The sequence below is a fragment of the Penicillium concentricum genome, assembly GCF_028827145.1.
Source record: "Penicillium concentricum strain IBT 3081 chromosome Unknown utg000001l_segment0_segment0, whole genome shotgun sequence".
Classification (NCBI taxonomy): Eukaryota; Fungi; Ascomycota; class Eurotiomycetes; order Eurotiales; family Aspergillaceae; genus Penicillium; species Penicillium concentricum.
Window position 1 is genome coordinate 6,488,823 of NW_026622754.1, and position 23,735 is coordinate 6,512,557.

At 50.3% G+C, this 23,735-nt stretch overlaps 10 protein-coding genes across 10 annotated transcripts; 5 read left to right on the forward strand and 5 right to left on the reverse strand.

The window, feature by feature from the left end:
• Positions 1-128: 128 nt before the first annotated feature.
• Positions 129-2,309, forward strand: N7517_002495 (Major facilitator superfamily domain general substrate transporter; the record flags this gene model as incomplete). The annotated part of the gene is made up of 6 exons (XM_056720225.1): positions 129-169; positions 225-299; positions 372-635; positions 686-1,815; positions 1,883-1,997; positions 2,057-2,309. 6 exons carry the CDS (start codon positions 129-131, stop codon positions 2,307-2,309), a joined length of 1,878 nt encoding a protein of 625 aa, XP_056584360.1.
• Positions 2,310-3,235: 926 nt separating this feature from the next.
• On the forward strand, positions 3,236-5,113 carry N7517_002496 (uncharacterized protein; the record flags this gene model as incomplete). Its single annotated transcript, XM_056720226.1, has 3 exons — positions 3,236-4,265; positions 4,325-4,653; positions 4,703-5,113. 3 exons carry the CDS (start codon positions 3,236-3,238, stop codon positions 5,111-5,113), a joined length of 1,770 nt encoding a protein of 589 aa, XP_056584361.1.
• Positions 5,114-5,769: 656 nt separating this feature from the next.
• On the forward strand, positions 5,770-6,414 carry N7517_002497 (oligoribonuclease; the record flags this gene model as incomplete). The annotated part of the gene is made up of 2 exons (XM_056720227.1): positions 5,770-5,817; positions 5,899-6,414. 2 exons carry the CDS (start codon positions 5,770-5,772, stop codon positions 6,412-6,414), a joined length of 564 nt encoding a protein of 187 aa, XP_056584362.1.
• A 480-nt stretch (positions 6,415-6,894) lies between these two features.
• On the forward strand, positions 6,895-8,665 carry pgmA (phosphoglucomutase PGM2; the record flags this gene model as incomplete). The annotated part of the gene is made up of 3 exons (XM_056720228.1): positions 6,895-6,947; positions 6,999-7,300; positions 7,353-8,665. The coding sequence occupies 3 exons, from the start codon at positions 6,895-6,897 to the stop codon at positions 8,663-8,665; spliced, it is 1,668 nt and encodes a 555-aa protein (XP_056584363.1).
• Positions 8,666-8,964: 299 nt separating this feature from the next.
• On the reverse strand, positions 8,965-10,620 carry N7517_002499 (Gfo/Idh/MocA family protein; the record flags this gene model as incomplete). Its single annotated transcript, XM_056720229.1, has 1 exon — positions 8,965-10,620. The coding sequence occupies one exon, from the start codon at positions 10,618-10,620 to the stop codon at positions 8,965-8,967; it is 1,656 nt and encodes a 551-aa protein (XP_056584364.1).
• A 261-nt stretch (positions 10,621-10,881) lies between these two features.
• Positions 10,882-12,509, reverse strand: N7517_002500 (uncharacterized protein; the record flags this gene model as incomplete). Its single annotated transcript, XM_056720230.1, has 3 exons — positions 10,882-11,498; positions 11,551-12,261; positions 12,311-12,509. 3 exons carry the CDS (start codon positions 12,507-12,509, stop codon positions 10,882-10,884), a joined length of 1,527 nt encoding a protein of 508 aa, XP_056584365.1.
• A 401-nt stretch (positions 12,510-12,910) lies between these two features.
• On the reverse strand, positions 12,911-14,808 carry N7517_002501 (FAD binding domain protein; the record flags this gene model as incomplete). Its single annotated transcript, XM_056720231.1, has 5 exons — positions 12,911-13,452; positions 13,510-13,596; positions 13,654-13,720; positions 13,792-14,152; positions 14,216-14,808. 5 exons carry the CDS (start codon positions 14,806-14,808, stop codon positions 12,911-12,913), a joined length of 1,650 nt encoding a protein of 549 aa, XP_056584366.1.
• An 849-nt stretch (positions 14,809-15,657) lies between these two features.
• On the forward strand, positions 15,658-17,367 carry N7517_002502 (uncharacterized protein; the record flags this gene model as incomplete). The annotated part of the gene is made up of 1 exon (XM_056720232.1): positions 15,658-17,367. The coding sequence occupies one exon, from the start codon at positions 15,658-15,660 to the stop codon at positions 17,365-17,367; it is 1,710 nt and encodes a 569-aa protein (XP_056584367.1).
• A 645-nt stretch (positions 17,368-18,012) lies between these two features.
• Positions 18,013-19,908, reverse strand: N7517_002503 (uncharacterized protein; the record flags this gene model as incomplete). The annotated part of the gene is made up of 1 exon (XM_056720233.1): positions 18,013-19,908. One exon carries the CDS (start codon positions 19,906-19,908, stop codon positions 18,013-18,015), a length of 1,896 nt encoding a protein of 631 aa, XP_056584368.1.
• A 1,243-nt stretch (positions 19,909-21,151) lies between these two features.
• erg13 (hydroxymethylglutaryl-CoA synthase) lies at positions 21,152-22,644 on the reverse strand (the record flags this gene model as incomplete). Its single annotated transcript, XM_056720234.1, has 3 exons — positions 21,152-22,374; positions 22,427-22,529; positions 22,585-22,644. 3 exons carry the CDS (start codon positions 22,642-22,644, stop codon positions 21,152-21,154), a joined length of 1,386 nt encoding a protein of 461 aa, XP_056584369.1.
• Positions 22,645-23,735: the final 1,091 nt, after the last annotated feature.

The following is a 23,735-nucleotide window of genomic DNA, read 5'->3' on the forward strand; positions in this document are numbered from 1 at the left end:
TGAAGCTGTTGGCTTTCCAACTCTTCCTCTCCATCAACCTTTCTCTTTTCTCTTTCCCACATAAGATTCAGCTAAGCCCACAGCTCTAGTTTATTCCTTGGCCCCTATTAAACTAGACAGACTTCAGAATGGATAAAGAGGATATTACTGAGATAGACTCTGGGCAGCGGTGAGTTTTACACCCTTCCTGGTCGTTTTCTGATGCTCATCTCGATTTAATATAGTTCCAGCGATGATCAAAACAGCGCCGAGAAGGGCTACTTTGAGCAAGTTGACCTCCACAACAATTTATCCGCCAAGTAAGCTTCACTCGTGGATCTAATGCAAATGCACCGGGCATATATTCCTCTCAGTGCCCTAACACCATGCAGGATCAAGAACCCTTTGGCCGACTTGACCAAGAACCAGGTGCTCCGCAACGTGGAAGAGTTTGCCGAGGAGTACGACGTGACAGACATTCTACCCCAGTTGAAAAAGGGAGCGCTAGTTGCGCGTAATCCTACCGAATTTGAGACAGTGTCAGACTTGACCGAGTTGGAGCTCACTGCCCTCCGTGACGAAGTGCTCCACAAGTGGCGTCAGCCTAGATCACTTTACTTCACCATTATCCTTTGCTCTATCGGCGCAGCCGTGCAGTATGTAATGCTCCCAGAACGCTTTGGGTACACTCCTAACATCAATATAGAGGATGGGATCAGACTGGATCTAATGGTGCTAACCTGTCGTTCCCTGATGCTTTTGGTATCTCAGAAGATCCCACGAAGAGCGCTCACGCCGATCGAAACCTGTGGCTCGTCGGCATCGTTAATGCTGCTCCCTACATTGCCAGTGCGTGCCTTGGATGCTGGCTTTCGGACCCATGCAACCGGATCCTAGGCCGGCGCGGTACAATTTTCATCTCATCTATCTTCTGTGTCCTTACCCCCATTGGCTCTGCAGTGACCCAGAGCTGGGTACAGTTGTTTGTGGTCCGTCTTCTCCTGGGCATTGGAATGGGTCTCAAGGCCTCGACAATCCCAATCTTTTGCGCCGAAAATACTCCTGCTGTTATCCGCGGTGGTCTAGTCATGTCCTGGCAGCTCTGGACCGCTTTTGGCATTTTCCTTGGATTCAGTGCCAACCTTGCTGTCAAGGATACTGGTAAAATATCCTGGCGTCTACAGCTGGGATCGGCCTTTATCCCGGCTATCCCTCTTCTATTCGGTGTTTACTTTTGCCCAGAATCGCCTCGCTGGTACATTCGACGGGGCGAGATGGGCAAGGCATACCAGTCTCTGTGCCGTCTCCGTAACACACCTTTGCAAGCTGCTCGTGACCTTTACTATATCCATGCCCAGATCAAGATTGAGATGGACCTAATTGGCAAGAGTAACTATGTCACCCGCTTCATTGAGCTCTTCACTATTCCTCGCGTCCGCCGTGCTACTCTTGCTTCGTTCGTTGTCATGATCGCCCAGCAGATGTGCGGCATCAATATCGTTGCCTTTTACTCGTCAACCGTCTTCAAAAACGCCGGCGCCAATGATACACAGGCTTTGTTTGCTTCCTGGGGATTCGGCTTGGTTAACTTTGTGTTCGCCTTCCCTGCTATCTGGACTATCGATACGTATGGTCGTCGGACTCTATTGTTGTTCACTTTCCCGCAGATGGCATGGACTTTGCTGGGCGCTGCGTTCTGCTTCTGGACTCCTGAGGGTACTGGTCACCTGGCTTCGATCGCTTTCTTCGTCTTCCTATTCGCCGCATTCTACTCGCCTGGTGAAGGGCCCGTGCCGTTCACATATTCGGCGGAGGTATTCCCTCTTTCCCATCGAGGTATGCTTTTCACTTTTGGCTTCTCCTTTTGGATTGACATAGTTTCTAAAATTAACATTGATATCAGAGGTTGGCATGTCCTGGGCCGTGGCAACCTGCCTAGGTTGGGCTGCTGTGCTTTCTATCACATTCCCCAAGATGTTGAGTGCAATGACTGCCACTGGAGCATTCGGCTTTTACGCGTAAGTCTTTCTATCCACTTGATAAGTTTCTCATCAGAAACTCTAATGATTCAACTTAGTGGCTTGAACGTGACTGCAATGGTCATGATTTTCCTCTGGGTTCCCGAAACCAAGCAGCGCACTCTTGAAGAGCTGGATTATATCTTTGCTGTTCCTACTCGGGTCCACATGAAGTATCAAGTCACCAAAGCGCTGCCGTACTGGTTCAAACGCTACATTTTCCGCCGGAATGTTAAGTTGGAGCCTCTCTACCAGTTTGACCATGTCGCAAGTGGTAACGAGGTTGTTGTCTCTGATCATGTGAAATCCTAGGTTGGTCTGATGGACTGGCTTTTGGATCCTATGGTTTTTTTTGTTTCCGTGTTAGAACCGACAGTGTCTGATTTTTGGATTTTTGGATATTCAAGTAATGGATCATTATGGATATTGAATCTAATGAAATTTATCACAATGACCTAGATATCAGAAGAGTAAACTTCTCTCAAAATGTATAGAAAAGAAGGTAAAGTGCTCCACAACAGAATCCATGGTTGCTAGATCAGCTGATGCGGAGATATGATCACAACCACATTGGGGGATCTTTGGGGATCATTTATATTTGTATATTTAGGGAAGAATAGCAAATGATGGATCACCAGGTAAATGTCATGGGGTAAATCATAAATAACTATAAATGTCTTCTATGTAGGTATGCTAGAGCCTACTATAGGCTTTAATAAGTGTATCACGTGGAAGTTCGGGGGATGGCAACGCTCATGTTTTGGTCCACTCCCGCCCCTCACCTTTTCCCTTAAGACAGCTCAGGTCTACTTTTCTTACTTCCATTCATTCTGTTCGCATTACAGTGTTTGAGCTTTGAGTCCATGAAACCTCAGTGTCGTATATTTCGACCCAATCCCAAGAAAATCTAGGAACTGCCCCCCGTCATCGTGACCCTCCTTTTTGAAACCCAGAATCAAACACACCAGCAGCTGCAGTGGAGCTCGAGGAACTGCTGTGGGCTGCTGGGTGAATCGAACCCACTACCTTGACCGCCTCCCACCTATAGCTTATTCTCTCAACACCCAAGCAGGGGAAAAAAATACGAAGTTCGCCTATCCTCAATTTGGCGTCACTTTTCTTGTGTTTTTGCTCGAAGTATTTCTTGTCTTAGTTGCGGGGCAGATCTGACCCTGCGCCTTCGCTGGACTCTTCTCCCCACAGTGCAACCTCCATATCCCACTTAACCCTTTCCCACCATGCCCTGCTTCAAAGGGCTTGCCGTGAGCATTCACACACCCGATGGCCCGATCTCCGAATATTCCATTCAACGCCATTCTCGAGCTTCGCGCATAGGTTGTTTTATTCCTGTTCCGCCACCCAAAATTCCCGAATCTGGGACCGGTAAAGCGGAGCAATCAACCTTCGCCATTTCCGTCACCCTCCTAAACCCCGAACAAGATGTTCCGTATTCGACCCCAAAGCCGACAGCGGAGTGCCCTTCGCCCAAACCAAAAGTCGTGGGTAAATTGCCCGGTGAGCCCGGTCAAATCGCCGGGGCGGTCGCACCATACCAGGGCTTGACAAACTCAGTGAACGAGACCGTAGCCGCATACATCTACTTCGACGGAAGACAGAAGGAGGAGGTGGCTACACTACTGCGACGCGGAGAGGAGACATGGGTAAATTCACGTTGGGTCAGCGTTCCGGATAGCGAAGGCGGGGGAATCGCCGAGCGTGAATTCTTGTTCCGCGAGGTCGGACTAGAGCGCTGGCTCAATGGATTGGACCTGGAAGGCAAGGATGCGGCGGCCAAGATTGAGCGCAGGCGGCAGAAGATGGAGAAGCGACGTGCGAAGCGCGCCGCTGAGGAGGATCTGACCGCCATGGAAATGGAGGACAGCCATCCTGCCAAGTCCAAGACTATTATGCGATACGGAAATGATGAGAAGTCGCCTCTTGAGGATGTTTCAGACGATGACCTCTCTTCCGACTCTGACGACGATGATCCAATCCCCGAGACAGCGGGCCAGATTAAGGTTGCTTTGTTCCGAGTTTTGGCGTCAGGAGAAATCAAGCGGGGAGAGTACTCCCCGCAATTTGATGCTCACGACGATGAGGAAGGTGGTCAGGATAACAGCGGCGGAGGAGACGCCGATGTTGACCATACTACAAGTTTCGCGAAGCCAAAGTCACTCGACCCGAAGACCATTAGTACGCAGACTGTTACTGGTATTGACCCGAGTGATAAACCATACGCTGTCTTCACCTTCATGTACCGTGGTGAACGTGAGTATTTTCTGGATCACGTTTTGATGGGAATCGTTTCTAACTCTCAATGAACATAGGTCAATTGCAGAAGATGGGTATCTTGAAAGATTCCAAGGTGCCAGAGACGCCTGCTGCCACTAAGCGCAAGTCCTTACAAGCCGATTTCGCAAACCTCGGCCCTATCAAGCCCGGGGGCTCTGTTGGATTCCTTAATTTCCGGGACAGCGAAGCCAAACCGCAGAAGGGCAAAAAGAGCGCCGATGACATGGACAGCGATGACGACGACACCGATAACCCCATACTTGGCAAGGCAGACGACGAAGAAGCCAAGGACGACGATCGGTTCTTGTCTCCAGATGACATTCAACGCCAGGGAGAGCTGGCGGAGAGCCTGCGGAAGATTCGAGTAGGTACAATTCTAACATTATATCAGTTCTTTGTTAACAATCCTACAGCTCAAGCGTCAACACTCCGCAGAACCACCTGGAGACAGTGTTGGCGACTCCGTTGATACCCCGGTTTCTGGATCTGGATCCACGCCTCCTGCAAATGAACGCTCAGTGACCCCGCCAAAGGTTGCCGTAACTGGATCTGCAGGTGGGCCCTCCGAGCCGTCTCAGCTATCTGCCGAACCAGAAGACGGTCTATTCGGTAGTCCGCTGAAGAAACAGCGGGCGAGTGTCTCGACTGCAGATGAGAATGCCCTTCGACGCCGGATCGCGGAGTCGTCCGGTCGAATCAATGAAGTTCTGGGCTCTTCCGCTCCTACGGAATCTACCTTTACCAGCCCAAAGCCATTCGGAGATGGATTCAGTCTTACACCTCACATGCCTGCTGGACCCCCAGCAAACGATGAGGAGTTGTAAGCCTGCCGTGGTTGAAAATAGGTTACTTCTGGGTGGTCTGATCTCGATGTCTCGTTTGAGCCATTGGGCCTGATAGGCCACTACTCTTCGCTTTGGAAAGCACTGGTTGTTTTTGCTGTGATCCTATGGATCAATTAGGATTTTGCGAGTTGGTGGGATCCTCTTTGCCATTTACCGGGTCCTCCAAATAGTCATGCTTTTCTACAATTACGCCGTTATGTCCACTACCTACAATACAGGGAACATGTTGAAGGAGAAATACATTTGCTGCACCCATGAGGGCAGCCTGGTTATGAATTTTAATCTAAAAGTAAACCTAGGTGGAAAGATCGTAATTGTATACGTTGTAGTAGGTACATTTCAAAGGGTCCCGGGGTCAGTCTGACTACCTTTGTCAAGCATTGGCTGAAGCGGCTTAAACCCCGATAAGCTTCGAAACCCTGAAAACTATAGCTCAAAACAATATACCAATTTTAAACTCATCGACTACACATCCATGCTGAGAAGTATCTTTCTACCTGCATCTGCATTACGCAGTGTTCTGGCCCAGCCCGGCTTTCTCCACCAAGTGAGATATTCCGCCCAGCCCCAATTGAACCTCAGATCATTAACAGCTTCAGCAGCCCAGAATAACCCCCATCCGCCACAAATCCACCATGCCGCTCGAACGCTCAACAGACCCTTTGGTCTGGATCGACTGTGAGGTATGTCCAAACACCCCACCTCCGATATAAATTCCCCTACAACGCGTTTCGCAATTCCCAACCACTAACCTCTTCCACAAGATGACAGGCCTGGACCCAGAAACCGACAAAATCCTCCAGATCTGCTGTTTTATCACAGACGCCCAATTAAACCTCCTCGAACCGACCGGCTTTGAAGCGGTCATCAACGTCCCAGACTCCACCCTCGACGCGATGTCGCAGTGGTGCATCGACACACACGGACGCACGGGCCTCACCGCCGCCGTGCGCGCCTCGACCACCTCCCCCTCCACCGCCGCAGAGTCTCTCCTCGCCTACATCCGTCAGCATGTCCCGGTCCCGCGCACCGCCCTGCTCGCGGGAAATAGTGTTCACGCGGATAAGGCTTTCCTTGCTTGTGCGCCGTACTCGCAGGTGTTGGATCATCTGCATTATCGCATTCTAGATGTTAGTTCCTTGAAAGAAGCAGCGCGGAGGTGGGGCAGTGATCAGATGCTTGAACAGGTCCCGGCTAAGCGGGAGGTTCATCTTGCTAGGGATGATATTCTTGAAAGTATTGAGGAGATCCGGTTTTACAAGGAGAAGCTGTTTGGGTGATGGTGTGGCTGAATATGGTGGCTTACTTGTTTCTGTTACTCTGAGACATGGGTCTGAGAGGTAGTTTAAAACTCTGCATGTTGAAATTGGTCTTAATTATCTTTCCCTAGGGTGAGAATATACCATGCAATGTACACTAGGTACATGTACAATATACTTCGGAAGAAATGTTGTACAAGAGTAACTATTTTGATTCCCTCACGGGAATGATCTGGGACAATTCGAAAGAGTTGGCAGATAACTTGTAGATTGGACTGAATAGAACAAATCAGAGAGATCGTTGAGCTATACAGAGCACAGATTTAAATTACTAGTTACATATTGTGGCAAAGTACAAGTGTACTAGTGGGATGATAAACACATGACGCCAAAGATTGGCCCCTCCCCGTGGAGCTCAACAAGTCGGTGAACTTCTTAAACTTCTCCCCCCCCTTCTTCTTCTCTACTCCTTACTACCCTCTTTCCCTCTATTATTGCATCATGTCCGTCCAAACGGTCTCCATCCAGCCCTTCACTGACCAGAAGCCTGGAACGTACGTTTGCTCGTTGCCCCGCAATTGAACTGCTAGCTAACTTGCTCGCAGCTCCGGCCTCCGCAAGAAGGTCAAGGTCTTCCAGCAGGACAACTACTCCGAATCCTTCATTACTAGCATTCTTCTGTCAATTCCCGAGGGCGTTGAGGGCTCCTTCCTCGTCATTGGTGGCGATGGCCGTTACTACAACCCTGAGGTCATCTCCAAGATTGCAAAGATCAGTGCCGCTTATGGCGTGAAGAAGCTATTGGTTGGACAGCATGGCATTATGAGCACCCCGGCTGCTAGCAACCTCATTCGCGTGAGAAAGGCAACTGGTGGTATCCTCTTGACTGCCAGTCACAACCCCGGTGGTAAGTGATGATCAATAACAATATCTGGTGGAGACTGACCAGGTACCCCCAGGCCCCGAGAACGACTTCGGTATCAAGTACAACTTGGCCAATGGTGCCCCCGCTCCCGAGGGCGTTACCAACAAGATCTTCGAGACCGCGAAGACCCTCACCTCCTACAAATACCTCGATGTTCCCGATGTCGATACCTCTACCATCGGTACTAAGAACTACGGCCCCCTAGAGGTTGAGATCGTTCACTCCACTGCCGACTACGTGACCATGATGAAGGAGATCTTCGATTTCGATTTGATCAAGGAGTTCCTTAGCTCCCACAAGGACTTCAAGGTCCTTTTCGACGGCATGCACGGTGTGACCGGACCCTACGGCGTGGATATCTTCGTCAAGGAGCTCGGTCTGCCCACCAGCAGCACAATGAACTGCCAGCCCAAGCCGGACTTTGGCGGCGGTCACCCCGACCCCAACCTCGTGTACGCTCATGAGCTCGTCGAGGCCGTTGACGCGAACGGCGTGCACTTCGGTGCCGCTAGTGATGGTGACGGTGACCGTAACATGATCTACGGTGCCAACAGCTTCGTTTCCCCCGGTGACAGCTTGGCCATCATTGCCCACCACGCCAAGCTCATTCCCTACTTCCAGAAGCAGGGTGTTTACGGCCTGGCCCGCTCCATGCCCACCTCCGGAGCCGTAGACCGCGTGGCCAAGGCCCAAGGCCTGCAGAGCTACGAGGTGCCTACCGGCTGGAAGTTCTTCTGCAACCTGTTCGACGAGAAGAAGATGTCGATCTGTGGCGAAGAGAGCTTCGGCACGGGCAGCAACCACATCCGCGAGAAGGACGGTCTGTGGGCCGTTGTCGCCTGGTTGAACATCATTGCTGGTGTCGCCAAGCAAAAGCCCAACGAGACCCCCAGCATCGGCTCCATTCAGAACGAGTTCTGGCAGACCTACGGCCGTACCTTCTTCACACGCTACGACTTCGAGAACGTAGACAGCGAGGGCGCAAACAAGGTCGTCGGCACTCTGTCCGACCTGGTCGCCAACCGCGACACCTTCATTGGCTCCGAGATCGCCGGCCGCAAGGTCACCGATGCTGGCAACTTCTCCTACACCGACCTCGACGGTAGCGTCTCCAAGAACCAGGGCCTGTACGCCAAGTTCGATGATGGCAGCCGCATGGTCGTTCGTCTGTCCGGCACCGGCAGCAGCGGTGCTACTATCCGTCTGTACGTTGAGCGCTACGAGGCCGACAAGTCCAAGTTCGGTCTCACTGCTCAGGAGTACCTGGCTGATAACATCTCGCTGGCCCTTTCTCTCCTCAAGTTCAAGGAGTATGTTGGCCGCGAGGAGCCTGACGTTAAGACCTAAGTTTGGTTAGGTTGTTAGGGTTAATGTGGAACCTGCTGGATGGGGATCACCTTTTAATTGTCTTGCAGTTATATCTGAACACGAGAAGAATGATGATCGAAAAAGCAGGATCAAGTTCAAAAGATTATACGTTGGCATGAGATATAAACTGCGTCTTTAGCATAATCCAAGCCTGACTTGTCTTAAATTTGGACCTCCAGATCTGTGAAGCCGATGAAGTACATGCGTGACCAGTAAACACAAAATATCATAGAATCGTAGCATCGTAGAATCGTAAATCATCAAACCCTTCCACCTAATTATGCCTTCCACGCAGCAGCAGAAACCTTCAGCTTCTCCTCCCACCAGCTCTCCCACTTAACAACCCTCTCCTCCCTCCTCGCCTCCTCGGCCGCAAAAACGACAGCATGACTCCGCACCGCCTCCTCAAGCGAACACCCGACAAACCTGGCTTGTGCCGTCTCAACATCCAATCCCCCCTCAACAGCCTCAACAGCACTAACAAACTGCCTCGCAAGTCCAAAGTCCCCACCGCCATGCGACTCGTTCTGCCCTGGCGGGGGCTTCGGCACATCAAAAACAGATGTCTTCCCCGTAGCAAAATCATAAACAGAAATCGTGCTACTATCATACGAAACCTCACCAGTCGTACCATACACCCGACCCCGACGCTCACATTGTTTCTCCGTGGGCGCAATCATATGGAAACTGGCCGTTTTAGCAAGCCGATGCGGCGCCGCCTCCTCATCATCCCAAACAAACGTCACAACCTGATCGTCACAGACATCATTATCGGCTTCGTAGACGCACCGCCCGTACCAAGGCCGCGCAGCAATATCCGAGTCCGACATCGTATCCCGATCATAGTCCTCGCCAAGACTGGAGAGCAGCAATGACTCGGCAGCCTTGCCGCCTTGCGTCCGGAACACATCTTCGATATCCGGGCAAACAATTTTAACCGGCCAACTTGTGTGACCCGTCGCGAGATGGCGTTCGTTATAGATTTTAACCGCGCTGTAGTTACAGTCACGTTCAGCGGGACAGGAGAGACAGTTTGTAGCGTCGCCTGCGGCGACGGGCTTGCGCTTTTGACGGAACTGCGTCATCGTGCCGGCGGAGGAGATCGAGCGCGGGAAGTGTGGCTTGTGGTCTTCTTTTGATGATGTTTCGGGTGAGGGCGGGGAGCAGAGGAGGCATAGGATGAAGTCGATGTCATGGCAGGATTTTGTGAGGAGGGAGCCGTCGCCTGCGGGTGTTGCGCGTCGCCAGTTGCCCCGGACGTAGCTGTGCGAGAAGTGCCACCAGCCTACCGGCTCACAGTGTTCTAAGGAGACTATGTCGCCGATTACGCGGTCTGTGAGGAGGAGTTTGCGGAGGAGGATGTTATGTGGGCTGTAGCGGAGGACATGGCCGATTGAGAATATGTTCTTTGGAGGTTGGGGGATGTTATTTGGGCCTTCTGGTGGTTGGAGGGCTCGGTATGCTGTTAGACAGTCGTCGAGCGAGAGGGCTAGTGGCTTCTCGCAGAGAATGTGTAGCTGGAGCGGGGCGAGGGCTTGTAGGATCTCGACGTGTGTTTCGTCTAGTGTGCAGATGAAGACTCCGTCTACGCCCACGGGAGTTGGGGTTGTCTCTGTTGTGTTCTCGTCGTTGGGTTGGGTTGCCCGCTTTCGTCGCTCGAGTTCCCACTGCATCCAGTCGCGCCAATCGGTGAATTCCTGGCCCTCTTTGGGAGATTGGGATACGCCCCATATGTATTTCCGTCCGAATTCGCGCCGTTTGAAGGCATGGGGCTCGGCGACTGCGTGGATTACACCCGGTGTTACAGTTGTGACGGCGCGAGCGTAGGCGTTTCCGCGAGAGCCGCCCCCAATGACGAGAAAGCGTAGTTGCTTCGGTGATGAAGACGAGGAGGTGGGAATAGTATCCGGGGGAGGTGGAATTGGCTCTTTCATGTTGGTGGTAGAATTATTGAGAATGCGGGGAATAATTTGGAGCTTTGTAGCGATGGATCTAGAAATATGACGAATAATTGATGGGCTTGACTCTGACAAGACCTATCCTGTTAGAAGCAAAAGAGTAGATATATATATAATCAACAAAAGTTTCGATATACGAGAGGTAACCTTCGAAGTTGCACTGGAGACGCGTTGTAACTGTGGGGGAACGCAACATCAGCAAGATCACCCAGGCTCTGATTGGCCAATATGGCCATATTATATTTGTTCAAGGTCTATCTTGTCTGTCTTTTTACTGTCAATCTCCAACTCGTCCTTGTCAAAAATCATAGCAACCTCTTCCAAAGATCGCCCTTTCGTCTCGGGGAAGAGGAAGTATATGAGACCCAAGAACACTACCAGACAACCAAGAAAGACACAATAATACTTCCATGCAATCGCAGTAAACGCCACTGGGTTGACATATTGGTTAAAAAAACACGCCACAGCATCCACTGAAAGGGTGACAGCAATGCCCTTGGCACGCAGTTGGAAGGGTAGGATTTCAGCTGGATACGAGATGAACAAAGGCGCATAAGCGATGTCGTATGCTCCAAAAAAGAGAAATAGGAGTGGAACCACAGCTATTCCAGCAGCAGGAAGATGTCTTTCGGCGAATAAACCAGCGGCCAGTGTGGACATGGACAGGAAGATGATCATGGCCCCCGTGGAAACAAGCCATAGAATGCGGCGACCGTATCGTTCCGATGCAAGTGCACCGGCTGCCGCAAGGAGGAAGTTCCAGCCATTGAGGCTAACGTTCACAGCTGCTTGGTCAGCTGCCTTGGTAATTCCCACTGATTTGAGAATCGGCGCGAGGTAGTAGGATAGGAGGCCTGCGATACTGTTAATGACAAGATGTTCTTTAGGGCGCTGTGAGGTGCATACCATTTCCAGCCCATTCCTGCATGAGTCCGACTAATACACAGATGGTCAATCGGTGCATATTGCCTCTTGACGAGAAGAAAGTGCTCCAATTCCTGGTATCGGTAATCTCGGCTGTGATTGTGCTGCATATCAAACGGTACTCATACTGGACCAGCTCGTCGTCTGTATCTCCATTCGCATGGTACTTCCCCAGAATAGCCAGGGCTTCATATTTTCTGCCCTTGGATACAAGCCATCTCGGGCTTTCGGGCACAAACATGATCAGCCCTAGGATCTGGAACGACGGATACGCTATTTGTAGCAAACAAGGAACTCTCCACGACCAGCTGTTTGCTATGCCTATGGCTGCATACGTAACCGCTGCCGAGCTAATGGCGCCCAAATTCCAGGATGCATTGTAGAGGGCGGTGGCCGTCTGTCGCTGTCGAGGGTGTGCGATCTCAGTTGCCAGGAGAGGAGCTGCAGTCTGGGTGATTCCCATCCCGATACCTGACAGGATTCTCGTGCCGAAAAAGGCCCAGTGACTTTTTACTGCGGTTTGGGTGATCGCTCCCACGATAATAATGCTGGAACCAATGAAGACACATATCTTGCGTCCGAACCTATCGGCGATATAAGAGGCTGGTGCGAACGAGACCAACGCCCCTAGAGAAGTGGCAGCAATTATCAAACCAACTATATTGGGATTCAGCCCGCCAATGATGGTGCCAACTATGTCATGATCAGCATAAACCTCACAGTATCAAGTTGGAGACATTACACTCAGGCAGCACAAGCAAACTGTTCACAAGATTTCCAATATACCCAGCCGAAGAAGAAGTGCAGAACATGAACACAATACCCATGTTCAATTTACGGAGCCCCCTGTCTTTGATCCAGTTCGGATTTGTGTTGTTCGGTAGGAGCTTGAATGCCTCCATCGGTGGCTCCTTCTCCATTGTATCTGTCTTCATCGTCATTTTGTAAGCTCTCTCAAATGCCGGGCTTGGTGGATAAAGTGAATTCGAATCGTATAGACTCAAGTCTTCAACCTCGTCATGCTCTATACCAGCTGCTTATATCACAAAGTTATACAGAGCAAGGGATCGTCCACATTCTTCCAACCCAACAAACCTCCAGCCTTCCCCGGATGATCCTCGATTGGTTTCAAGATAACTCTGGTGGCTACGACATAAATGCACGGAATGAAGGGAGGAATGCAAGATTCAATCACCCAAACAGGCAATGTTACCAGCACACAAGTCCCACTATCTACGACCACCTCGTCACAGCGCCCAAAAATCATGATCTGCAGCCCAAAAGAACAATGCTATTGTGCGTTATGATACCACCCACTGCCACGGCGATGTGAGACAAATTATCATTCATCGCACTTCCCAAGCAGCGAAGCATACCGATTCCCAAGCCCACAGAACCCCTCACACTGCCCACCAACATCCGTCCCCTTATGTAACACCTCCTCCATGGCCCATGCAACGCGTTCCGCGCCCACTCTCGCGCCCTCGAGATTCGGCGCCCCGGGCCCAAGCCGGAGAGACGCCATGCGGCCTGTCATGAATAACGGCACGTCATCCCGCCACGACAGATCGTTCGTCAAACACGGTAGACCCGACTTGACCTCGATCGGGTATTGATCGTTCATTGCGCGGAGCAGCGGCATCTCGCGCACGTCCGCCCGCGCTCCGGTTGCGAAGTAGATGTAGTCGATTGCGGGGAGCTCTGGGATTGGTGGGTCGGTTGTCAGGGTCCAAGTCTGGGTGGCTGGGTTGTAGTCGTGTGTTTTGATTTCTGTGCATGGGTGGATGGAGGCGCGGTTTTGGGCTGCGTGTTGCTTCACGATCTTCGTGTAGCGTGGTGTAATGCTGCCACCATTCCGGGCGGTTTGGAGCATCTCAAGGCGCTCTGGTGGGGATGTTAGTATTAGCATTTTGATCGGATTAGGGGACTTCTTCTATATACCTTCGTCGGTGTCGGCGGACCAGAAGGCTGCTTTCTCCCAGTTCTTGTACTTCCCCATCCAGGGCAGACTGATATCGAAGTGTTTGACTATTGGTTGAATGAGACATTGTCCAAAACAGTACTTGTCAGGGATGTTATACATACCTTTCATGCCAGACCGCATCAAAAACCACACTTTCGTTACGCCCTTGCGAACCGCCATATCGACAATCTGTGCTGACGACAGCCCCCTCCAACAACGACAACATTGGTCTCCTGCCGCCGCTGGATTTTGTCCCGTACATTGGGACTGGGAAACGATTTGATCTCCGTGCTGTGGCAACATGCTGCAGCACCTTCTTGCTCCGTCGAGGGCTTCCACGGATAAATTTTCGATACACTTGCTCCGCCAGGACCAATGGCCAGGACAACAGCCCGACTATAAAACTTCTCTCCTGTGGATGTCGTAACAGTGAACACCTTTGAGTCTGAGCTATCGGAGAGATAATCATATGAGAGATCTGTGGCCTCGCGCTGCAAGATTTGACCGGGCTCATCCAAGCCATACCGCTGGATAATCGACGAACAATAGACCGAAAAGAGATCTGTGGAAGGCGAGAAATAGTCTTTTCGATCTCGTTCGTCAATCTCAGCTCCGATTGTTCTGCTTGCAAGGATGTAATGTTTAGAGATCTGTTTCAACCACATTCGCAAGGACACAACTTACTGGGTCTTCCCGCCCTGCCTTCTCTTCTTCTTCTTATGCTTGCTCATCTCCTTCCCAACACACCCGGGAATCTCCCATAAATCTGCATCTCTCCCACTCTCCTGCGTATAAGCCAACATACCATCTCGATCACCGGGATCAACATGGAAGAACATCGGGCTGCGGAGCTGTTTAATCTCCAGCGTGCGGAACGCATTGTTCCACCGCTGCATCCATTTATCCCCAGAGCCATCGAGAACTAGAGTTGAGATAGATGATATTGACGATGTTGATGACGCGGATGACAGCGATGGAACAGAAGATCCGGAGTCAGCCGAGCTGCGCCGTTGTCGGTCATCTTGACAAGGGCATCCGCGTTCACTATCCCATTTTGCAGCTGGCACCCCGTTGATCTTGCTGTGTCGGCCTTGAACCAAGCTCATTCGTCCGCTGTGTTTTTTGATCCAGTGGTAGCGCTGGTGTTCTTCGTCTGTGAATACTGCTGAAGGTGTTTCTTCGCTTAGGCGTGCGGCGACGGCGAGGCCGCATGGTCCTGCACCAATGATTATTACATCGCGGATTTCATGGTCTTCTGGTAATTGAGATGAGAACATTTTAGAACTGGGAAGTAGGGTTGGAGTAATGTTGTGTGATGAAGACGTTGTAATTATAATAGTACTTCAGGGCTGAATAGAGTAGTAAATTTGTAAGAACGTACAAGTATAGGACTGATACCTTTCTTTTGTACTCTACTGGCATAGCTTTATTTCTACAATGTCCTCGTGAGTTAGCTATCGAGGTACTCGTCCCCAAGGTCCTTAGGGCATGACCCCATAAAGGGACAGCTTCATACTCCACAATTGACATGACGGATTCTATGGGTTATTAGATTCAATCTTTGAGGACCTTAGGGATATCGTCGATCATGTTAGATTTAATATTTGAATATTTCGGGCGTAACCTTGTGTTGGATCCACATGTACACTACAGAGGGTTGTGAGATTTTCTTGCATTCCAGCTGGGCAGAGGTTGGACTTATCTAAGATATTGAATTATCCCTGGGCATTACACAAGTTAGAGGGTGTAAATTTACTGCTATTTACTATGTAGGTTGGATGACATCTCCATCTACGATATATATCGGATGACCAGAAAGCCAAGTACATGATAAAATTCGGGTGGCCTGGGGCGACAAAACGTATGTTTGAGACTAATATCGGATTTGCCAAAGTGATTTGTAGGGGGTTTTATCTTTTATTGACAAAATTACATTCCGAGGTAGGAGCTACTCCAGTGAAGTTTAGGGCTGTGTACGAAGCGGTATAGCTGCTAGTTATTAGGGGCCAAAACCCACTTTTGTAGGCTGTGTATATTTTACCACAAGCCACATCAAGCGACTCTATTAATGCTATCTGGCCACTTTTTCTACATCCCATCTATCCCAGTCAAATAATCAGAAGATCATGGATACACTAGCACGGCTAGACAAACTTCCCGCTGAGCTGCTAGATGCGATTGTATCGGACTTGAGAGATCGTGATTTGGCATCTCTATTAGCCACAAACAGACAGCTATACTACCAGCTTGACCCAGTCTTCTACGGCAGAGAACATGTCATGAACCTCGCAATGAGCTGGGCGTGCTCGCGTGGAAATCCCCAAGCCATTCGTCGCCTGGTATCTTTAGGTGCATCCCCTAGTGTGGTCGAAGTGAGCACTGGTTCTTCTGGATGTTACATCAGAATACCTACGTTACATATGGCAGCTACCAAGGGACAAAGTGAGACTTTTCGATGTCTGCTTGATATCGGCGCACGTCTTGATCATCCTGATGTGGACAAGAGGGTCATCCGTCACTTCATCAGCCGCATCTGCAGCCCCGCACACGATTGGGCTCTGCTGCGCCTCTATCTGGATGCCGGCCTTGACCATCAGCTTCGTGTAGGAGACTATCGACACCATCCCCCCTTTACCATACCTTTGTTAAGGGTAATCTCCCAATCGGCATCGATCTCTCCACTAGACCCGGTGCGTCTTTTACTGGACCGCGGTGGCAACCCCAATGAGATATTTTCCTTCTATTGCAAACGACTAGTGACTCCCCTGACTGTGGCAATTCGGAAGGCCCGTACAGATGTCCTGGATCTCCTGATCGAGAGAGGAGGAATCATTCATGGACCCCATGTTACCCATATCCTCACTCAGTCTTGGCATATTCCCATCATGGCCGCTGCAGCATACATGTCAAGCCAGGGGACTGCCGTGATCGAACGGTGCTTACACCATGGTGCAGATGTCAACCATTTAACGCAACATATATTCAGTAGATGCTACAATGAATGGGGAAACCACCGATACATGAGTCCTGCGCTCGTTTATGTTGACTCCATTCACAACTGGGACAAACCGACTCATGCCTTGCATCCAGTTGATGGACTCGAATTTCTGGCTAGTCGGGGGGCACGTCTTCAACAGCCCATTCCCGTTCCAAAACGCGGAGATCCCAAACCGCCTTGGTGGATTCGTTCCAATATGTGCCTGGACTTTCTCCTCGAGAAGTGGGGACTAATGAAATTGGCCACGAGTCCAGATTTTCTTCTGACTGTGCAGTATCTGCTCCGACACGCGGCCGATATTGGGACGCTTGCCGAGTCCCTCGCTTACTACGACTATCAAGAAGGGTTTTATACGGACCTACCTGTCCAAGTTTCGGCGGCGTGGCAAGGTCTCTTAACTTATATCCTGGAGGATTTAAAGGTCGACCCTACCATACTGTTGAGTCAGTACGTCCTACAAAAGGGCTTACACATATGCACCAAGTCCCTCCGAGATATTGGCCGCGCCACAATTGAGAGACTCCTGGCGACGGGGGCCAATATCAATGCCCGCATGGAGCCCGGGAACGGACCAACAGCTTTGCATGCACTGTGCGTAGCATATAACAAAGAGCCCCTGGAGTTAGAAGGAAAATATCATTCTCTTTATTGGAGTAAGAACAATGGTCTAAAAGGCACATATCTTGTGTACTTATTAAGTCAAGGAGTCGATCCTTCCATCTGCATTGGTGGTCAAACAGCCAGTGAGGCTCTCCTAGCAAATCAGGGGGACATGCCACTACAGGGTCGCCAAAACATGGTGTCTCTGTCCAAAATTGTGCAGGGCGAGCGCAATTAATCAAAAACTACGCTAGCTAGACATCTAATTCATAAATGAGAGGTTGAATTGTCGGAATTTTGTCCATTTTTGTAGCGATTTTCCGGGACGGGCCAACAATCCCATTTATCACCATCGCCCCATTAGCCCCCGAAAGGAAAGGAGCACAGCGTGAAAAAAAGGTTCGTTAGTAAAGACTGTATCTAAAGCTGGTATCTCGCAAAGTCAGTTCATTTTGTGGAATCCGCGCGTTGACGCCTCTTACAAGTCATTGTGGCTGGGATACTACGTGTATTTTGGTATTTGAGAAAGGGATTGATATGTCTACCAGAAGCTGTGTTCAGCTAAGCTGCAACTATATTGAGAAAAGAAATTGACAGGATAGCCATAGAAGAGATTGAAATGAAGTTAGACCTCTGGAGGCCTCACATTACCTCATTTCTACTATATTAGAACAGAAATAAAGACAAGGAAATTATATTATAAGAAAGAAAATATTTGCAAGGGGGAATAACAAAACACAAAAAGCCACCGAAAAAGAAAAGAGAAAACGAAATATACTCAAACCTCCCAACTCCAAACCCCATAAAACCCCAAAACCTCCAAACCTGCGCCCAACACAAAAACACTTATTTATGCCATTTCTTCTTCGTCCCAGGCTTCGCCCTAGACGCACCCCCCTTCCCTCCGATGCCAAGGATCCAAAGGCCAAACCCACCCCCTCACCCTCTTAGCATCCCTCCTCTCCCCAATTTGCGGCTCAGGAATCCACTTATCCTTCGCCTCCGCCAGAATCCTCTGACGAGTCATCGCACCAGGTCCGCCAACGTTGAGGTGAGCAGAAGGCTGATGTGGAAGCGGCACAGACTTCGAAAGCATCAACAAGAAATACAACCCCAGCCCCGCCGTCATAGCCGGTAACGAATCCTCAGCTGGCTCCGGATCCGAAGAGTCATGATGCGGGGGGAATGACGAGCTAGAAGACGACGAGAAAGAACGCTCGCTGATGGGCGTTGCGAGCAGGGCATCGCGCGAATGTGCGTGCGCGCTTCTCCCAGCACCGGCTGCTGTTTTGAGTGGGATTGAAGCCGCGATCTCTAGGTACCCGAAGTAGGGGACGTCATCGCCGGTGTCGCAGCCTGCTCGCACGCAGACAAGCTCGATCTCGGTGATTATGAAGCCGTAGCGACAGGAGTGCTCGCGCATGCAACGCTGGAGGTGGGCGAGTCCGTTGAGGTATTCTACGCGTCTGTGGGGGGCTTCGTTGCGCATGCCGGTGTTCCAACGATCGAAGCTTTTCACGATGCCGACTAGTCGGCCGCGTGGGAGACCCGCGCTTGTTTGCTCGGTGTCTGAGAGGTAGTTTGCTAGGAAGTGCGGGTGGCCGTGGTTTTTGTGGCCTGTGTTGCGGACGTCTGGGGCGGCGTAGAGTTGGAGGTGGTCTTTGCCTTGGGAGACGGCGAGAGCGGCGTTTATGCGTGGTGCGTAGAGGTCGCGGATTAGACTCACTAGATCGTTCTCGGACTCTGGCGCTAGGCTTGCCGAGGGTACGGGCACGTGTGGTGTGAGCTCTGCTGGGATTTCCGTCTTCAGGAGCTGGATTAGTCGGCTGTCCAGAGAGTCGAATGTCGCCAGTGAGAAGGAGCTCCAGCTGCGCAAGTTGCGGATGTCCCACCAAAAGTAATCGTGTAGGCCGCGAGTTGGAACTACGCTCACGTTGCGGACTAAGTTGATTGGTTGGATTGGTAGGGTCAGGTATGACAGTAGAGTTGTAGACCGTGGGGGCAGGTCTTCATGGGGACTGAGTAAGGCTGGTGAATTCTGGGCAGCCGATCCCTGGCGGTAGTTGTATTGAGGTGTCGGTACTGTCAATGGAGTTTGTGTGCTTGCAGGAGTATGCTGGCCCATTCTTTGGGAGTATGATGAGTAGGGCATGATGTTTGGAGTGACTGGGGTGACTGGGGTGGTCGGGGTCGTCTGAGCATGCATTTGAGGCATATATTTTGGCAGTTCTCGGTATGTGGGATACCCAAATCCAGCCAAACTCGCGACATCGATGACAGATGCCGACACCGAGCGTGAGTGACCCCCGCCTGCCTTGCGCTTGTACGAAGGGGTGATTGTCACAGGCGATGACAGCGCAGAGAGGCTGCCCTGTGTAGCCATTGGCACCGGCGAGATAGGAGAGGCCAATGTCAAGTGGTCCACGACATCGCGCGTGCGACGGCCGATCGATGGCCGTGCCGGTGAGTATGGGATAAATCCAGGCGGGTTCCGTGTATTAGACAGCACCCGAGGGTGACGAATAGGCCCGCCGGCAGACACCGGCTCGATCACGATATCTTGAGGTCGGATCTTAGGCAATAGCTTAGGGCCATGATGATGTCTGGTTGGCGAGGTGGTAGGACTGGTATTTCCAGTCATAGTCGACCAGGGAGATGACTCGCTTGAATAGACGGAAGAGTTGGAGGCATGACGACTATGTCCAGAGCCGATGTATTCTTCAAGAGAAAGACGCGGCGGCGTCGTTGTCCGAAAGCGAGTGGAGTCGACAGCAGACATGATAGTGAAGTTGTTGACTCTAGGTGTTGTCACCAATAGCAATCTATCATAAGAGTAACAAACGAATGAAGCAATCGATATCTTGTTAACCAAGTCGTTCAGAAAGGCATGATCCAGAAGGAGGATGTTTGGATATTAAATGAACATCGACAGAGTCTCAAACAGCCAAGCCTGATGCATATAAAAAGATTGACTGATGAACCCTAGCCGATCTAGAAAAGATGAAACATGGAGAAGAGCCCCATTGCAACGCCTACGGAGCTAGAGAATCTTTTTTTGGGATCCTAGTCTCCGATCAGAGGCGCGTCCACTTGATGAAACACGAAACTGCCGACATTTTGGCTGAAGGACAGGCATGTTGAACAACAGGGCCCTTGAAACTGCCCCTCCGATGGGGTCCAGTCCGGCATAGCGCGGTTTCATCGGACTGTCGCGCGTCAAGATGTTACTATATTTTGCATCTTCTTCAATATCATTCTTCAGATTCCCTAAACTAGTTAGCCTGCTGCAAGTTTCTCACAATGTTCTAAAAACGGCAACAATTAGGTCACATTTCCAGGTAATTAGCGGACTTGTTGGTGATTGTACCTGCCTGAGGACTCGCGGGGTCAGCGGTTAAGGGTTCCAAGAAAGCAAATGGATAAAAATAGCAATCGGGGTCATGGAATGTGTGATTCCAGGGCCTAAACAGGGTAAAAAGACTCTTTGATGGGAGGGTACCTGCTCTAGATGCGCCAGTGGCCGAATGTGATATCGAAGTCAGCGGCTACATGTATGGGATGAGTTTGAAGTACGCGCCGAGCACCGGCGTCATATGCAGTGATTGGACAATTTGATCTTGAAACTGAGAAATTTCCCATAATTAGCAACAATTATGCAGTGAAGTTCATGCAAGAGACATCTGTAAAGAGGTTGAGGTCAAATTGGGGTGATCAACACATAACCGCGCACTGACCCCCCTGGGGTCGTTTCACTGTTAATACATTTTAGGCATTTTAGGCACAAGAGAGTATTTAGAAATTCATCTCATTAATTTGTTTAATTATTTCATGACATTCATTTCATGTGGGTCGAAATGATTAACACCCAACCGAAAGAGTAAAAAAGAAAAAAACGAAAAAAAGGTCTCAAACCCAGTGGTCTATGTACCTTGACAAAACACTCAAAAACGCTCGGGGGAATCTCTCTGAACCGTCTAAACAACACATCGAACGGTAAAGGCAATCGCAGAACATCAAAAACTTTAAGCCTTGATCTCGTACTTGCGGCGGAACATGTCATCCACCTCAGTCAGGTAGTAGACACCGGATCCAATAGTCTCGGTGTTACCAGCGGGCTTGAAGTTCTTCTTCAGGTGGGCGTGCTCACGGAGCTTGCACATGTCATCGTACGCAGCAGGCTCAAGAATAGTGCGGGCATTGAGACGGTTCTGGAGGTCAAGCTTCTCAACCATGTTGGACACATCGCCGACAATCTTGGCGCTGAACATGGAGCTGGCAAGACCGGAACCGTAGCTGAACAGACCGATACGCTTGACCTCCTTGGGGTCGAAAGCGACGTTGCTGAGCAGACTGGCCAAACCGCCGTAAACGGTGGCAGTGTACATGTTACCACACTGGGTGGCGACCTGGAGACCGGGTGTGACACGCTCAGCGAAACGCTTCTTGGTCAAACCCATGAAGGTCTTCTCAACAACCTTGTCGGTAAGGGACGTCTCGTAGTCCAGGTCGCGAAGCTCAGGGGCAACCTCGGCAAAAGCGGGGTGCGAGGGGTTGGCCAGGTAGTCGTTGTAGAGCATACGAGCGTAGGACTTCTGGACGAGCTTGCAGGTAGGGGCGTGGAACAGAATGTAGTCGAAGCGGTCCAGGGGGGAGAGGGACTCGTCGGTGGCACCGTTGGTACCGTTGGTACCGTTGGCCTGAGCCTTCAGGGTCTTCTCGCGGGCGTCGTAGGCCTTGTAGCAGGCATCGACAGCCTCAGTGTAGCAGCGAAGAGAGTAGTGACCATCGACAACGGGGTACTCGCTGGTGAGGTCGGGCTTGTAGAAATCGTAGGCGTGGGTGAGGTAGGAGGCACGGAGACCGGCATCGAAGACGATAGGAGCATCGGGGCCAATGACCATGGCGACGCAACCAGCACCACCAGTGGGGCGGGCAGCACCAGCGGCGTACAGAGCAATATCACCGCAGACCACTACGGCATCACGGCCATCCCAGGCGGAGGACTCGACCCAGTTGATGCTGTTGAAAACAGCGTTGGTGCCACCGTAGCAGGCGTTGACGTTGTCGACACCCTCGATGTTGGTGTTTCCGTGGGGAGCGAACAGTTGCATGAGAACGGACTTGACGGACTTGGACTTGTCCAAAAGGGTCTCAGTGCCAACCTCGAGTCTTCCAACGGACTTGGGGTCGATGTTGTATTTGTTCATGAGGGAGGAGAGAACGGTGAGGGTCATGGAGTAGATATCTGAACCTCAATTAGTTGATTGATCTTGGATCTTTGGAATTGGTGTACATACCCTCACGGTCATCACAGAAGCTCATCTTGGTCTGTCCGAGACCGATGGTGTATTTTCCGGCAGCGACGCCATCGTACTTCTCCAACTCAACCTGATCGACACACTGCAATTGACATGTCAGTATATATCCTAAGGGGATAAGATCCGAGAACACTTACCTGAGTAGGGAAGTAGACCTCAATGGCCTTGATGCCGATGTTTTGGGGACGAGCAGCCATGGTGGGGGTATAGAGGGGCAAGGGAAACACAAAGGGGGGAAGGAAAGGTGAGAGATATGAGAGAAGTAGAAGGTGAAGGTTAATTAGAAAAGAAGCCCAAAGAGAAGATTGAAGGCGATTGATATAAGAATGAAAAGGAGTCTGTGTACTCGGTTCTACCGTGTACGATCTGTCACCACTTATTTTTTTTCTTTCTTTTTTTTTTTTTTTCCAAGTGGGGAGATCTACCCTTTTTTTTAGTGACATTTTGTTATTGTTCCTTTGGGCCGGATAATTAGAATATATGTATTTGTATGAATGTGAAGCTATGTTGTATATGATATGTATAACAACTACGGCGTAGTTGCAAACTTCAAACTTTCAAACTTCTTGAATAACAAATAACAATATGCCAAATAGTAAATAATTCTGTACTCTGGGTACTAGAGGTACTCTACGTGGCACAAAATCCTCTTGTTAAAAAGCTACGGTGTAGAACTGAGTCCATCTTATCGATCTGTCTCCACCTCTCTCAGGTTCAACATTTCCTCTTTGAGATTCTTTTATTAGGGCCATCTTCCAGGCCTCAAATCATTAGTGGAGCAAATCATTCTGGATAATAAAGTGGCATCACTTCGGATGTCGATATTTACTCACCTAAAATCTCTCTATTTGAATTCTCGAGACTCTCCTTTTAATGTTCTAATATCCCTTTCAATGTATTATACCTTTTATCTTTGACGTGGAGTATGTAGCATAATGGAGAACATCTGCATGATGCTGCATTCCCCAAGATCATCTAATACATAATAGAAACTCCCAAATCTATACGGATTGAAAAATGTTCTGGTTAATATATATTGGACATGAAAGAAATGTTTATAAATGCCATGCGTAATGAAAGTTGCCAAGCGTGGGTCACTTTCACTCCGGGGGCGTCTGCCTATCTCCTGTTCTCCTATACAACTCCCATCAAACTCCGGATATACTCACTTATCGGCATATGATGTCGGACGTCGCTCATTTCTCATTTTCCTACAGATCATGATCCTCCGGATCTCCGCACCCGCGCTACACCCTTCTTACGGCTCCCCGGAGCCCCGTATCTCCCA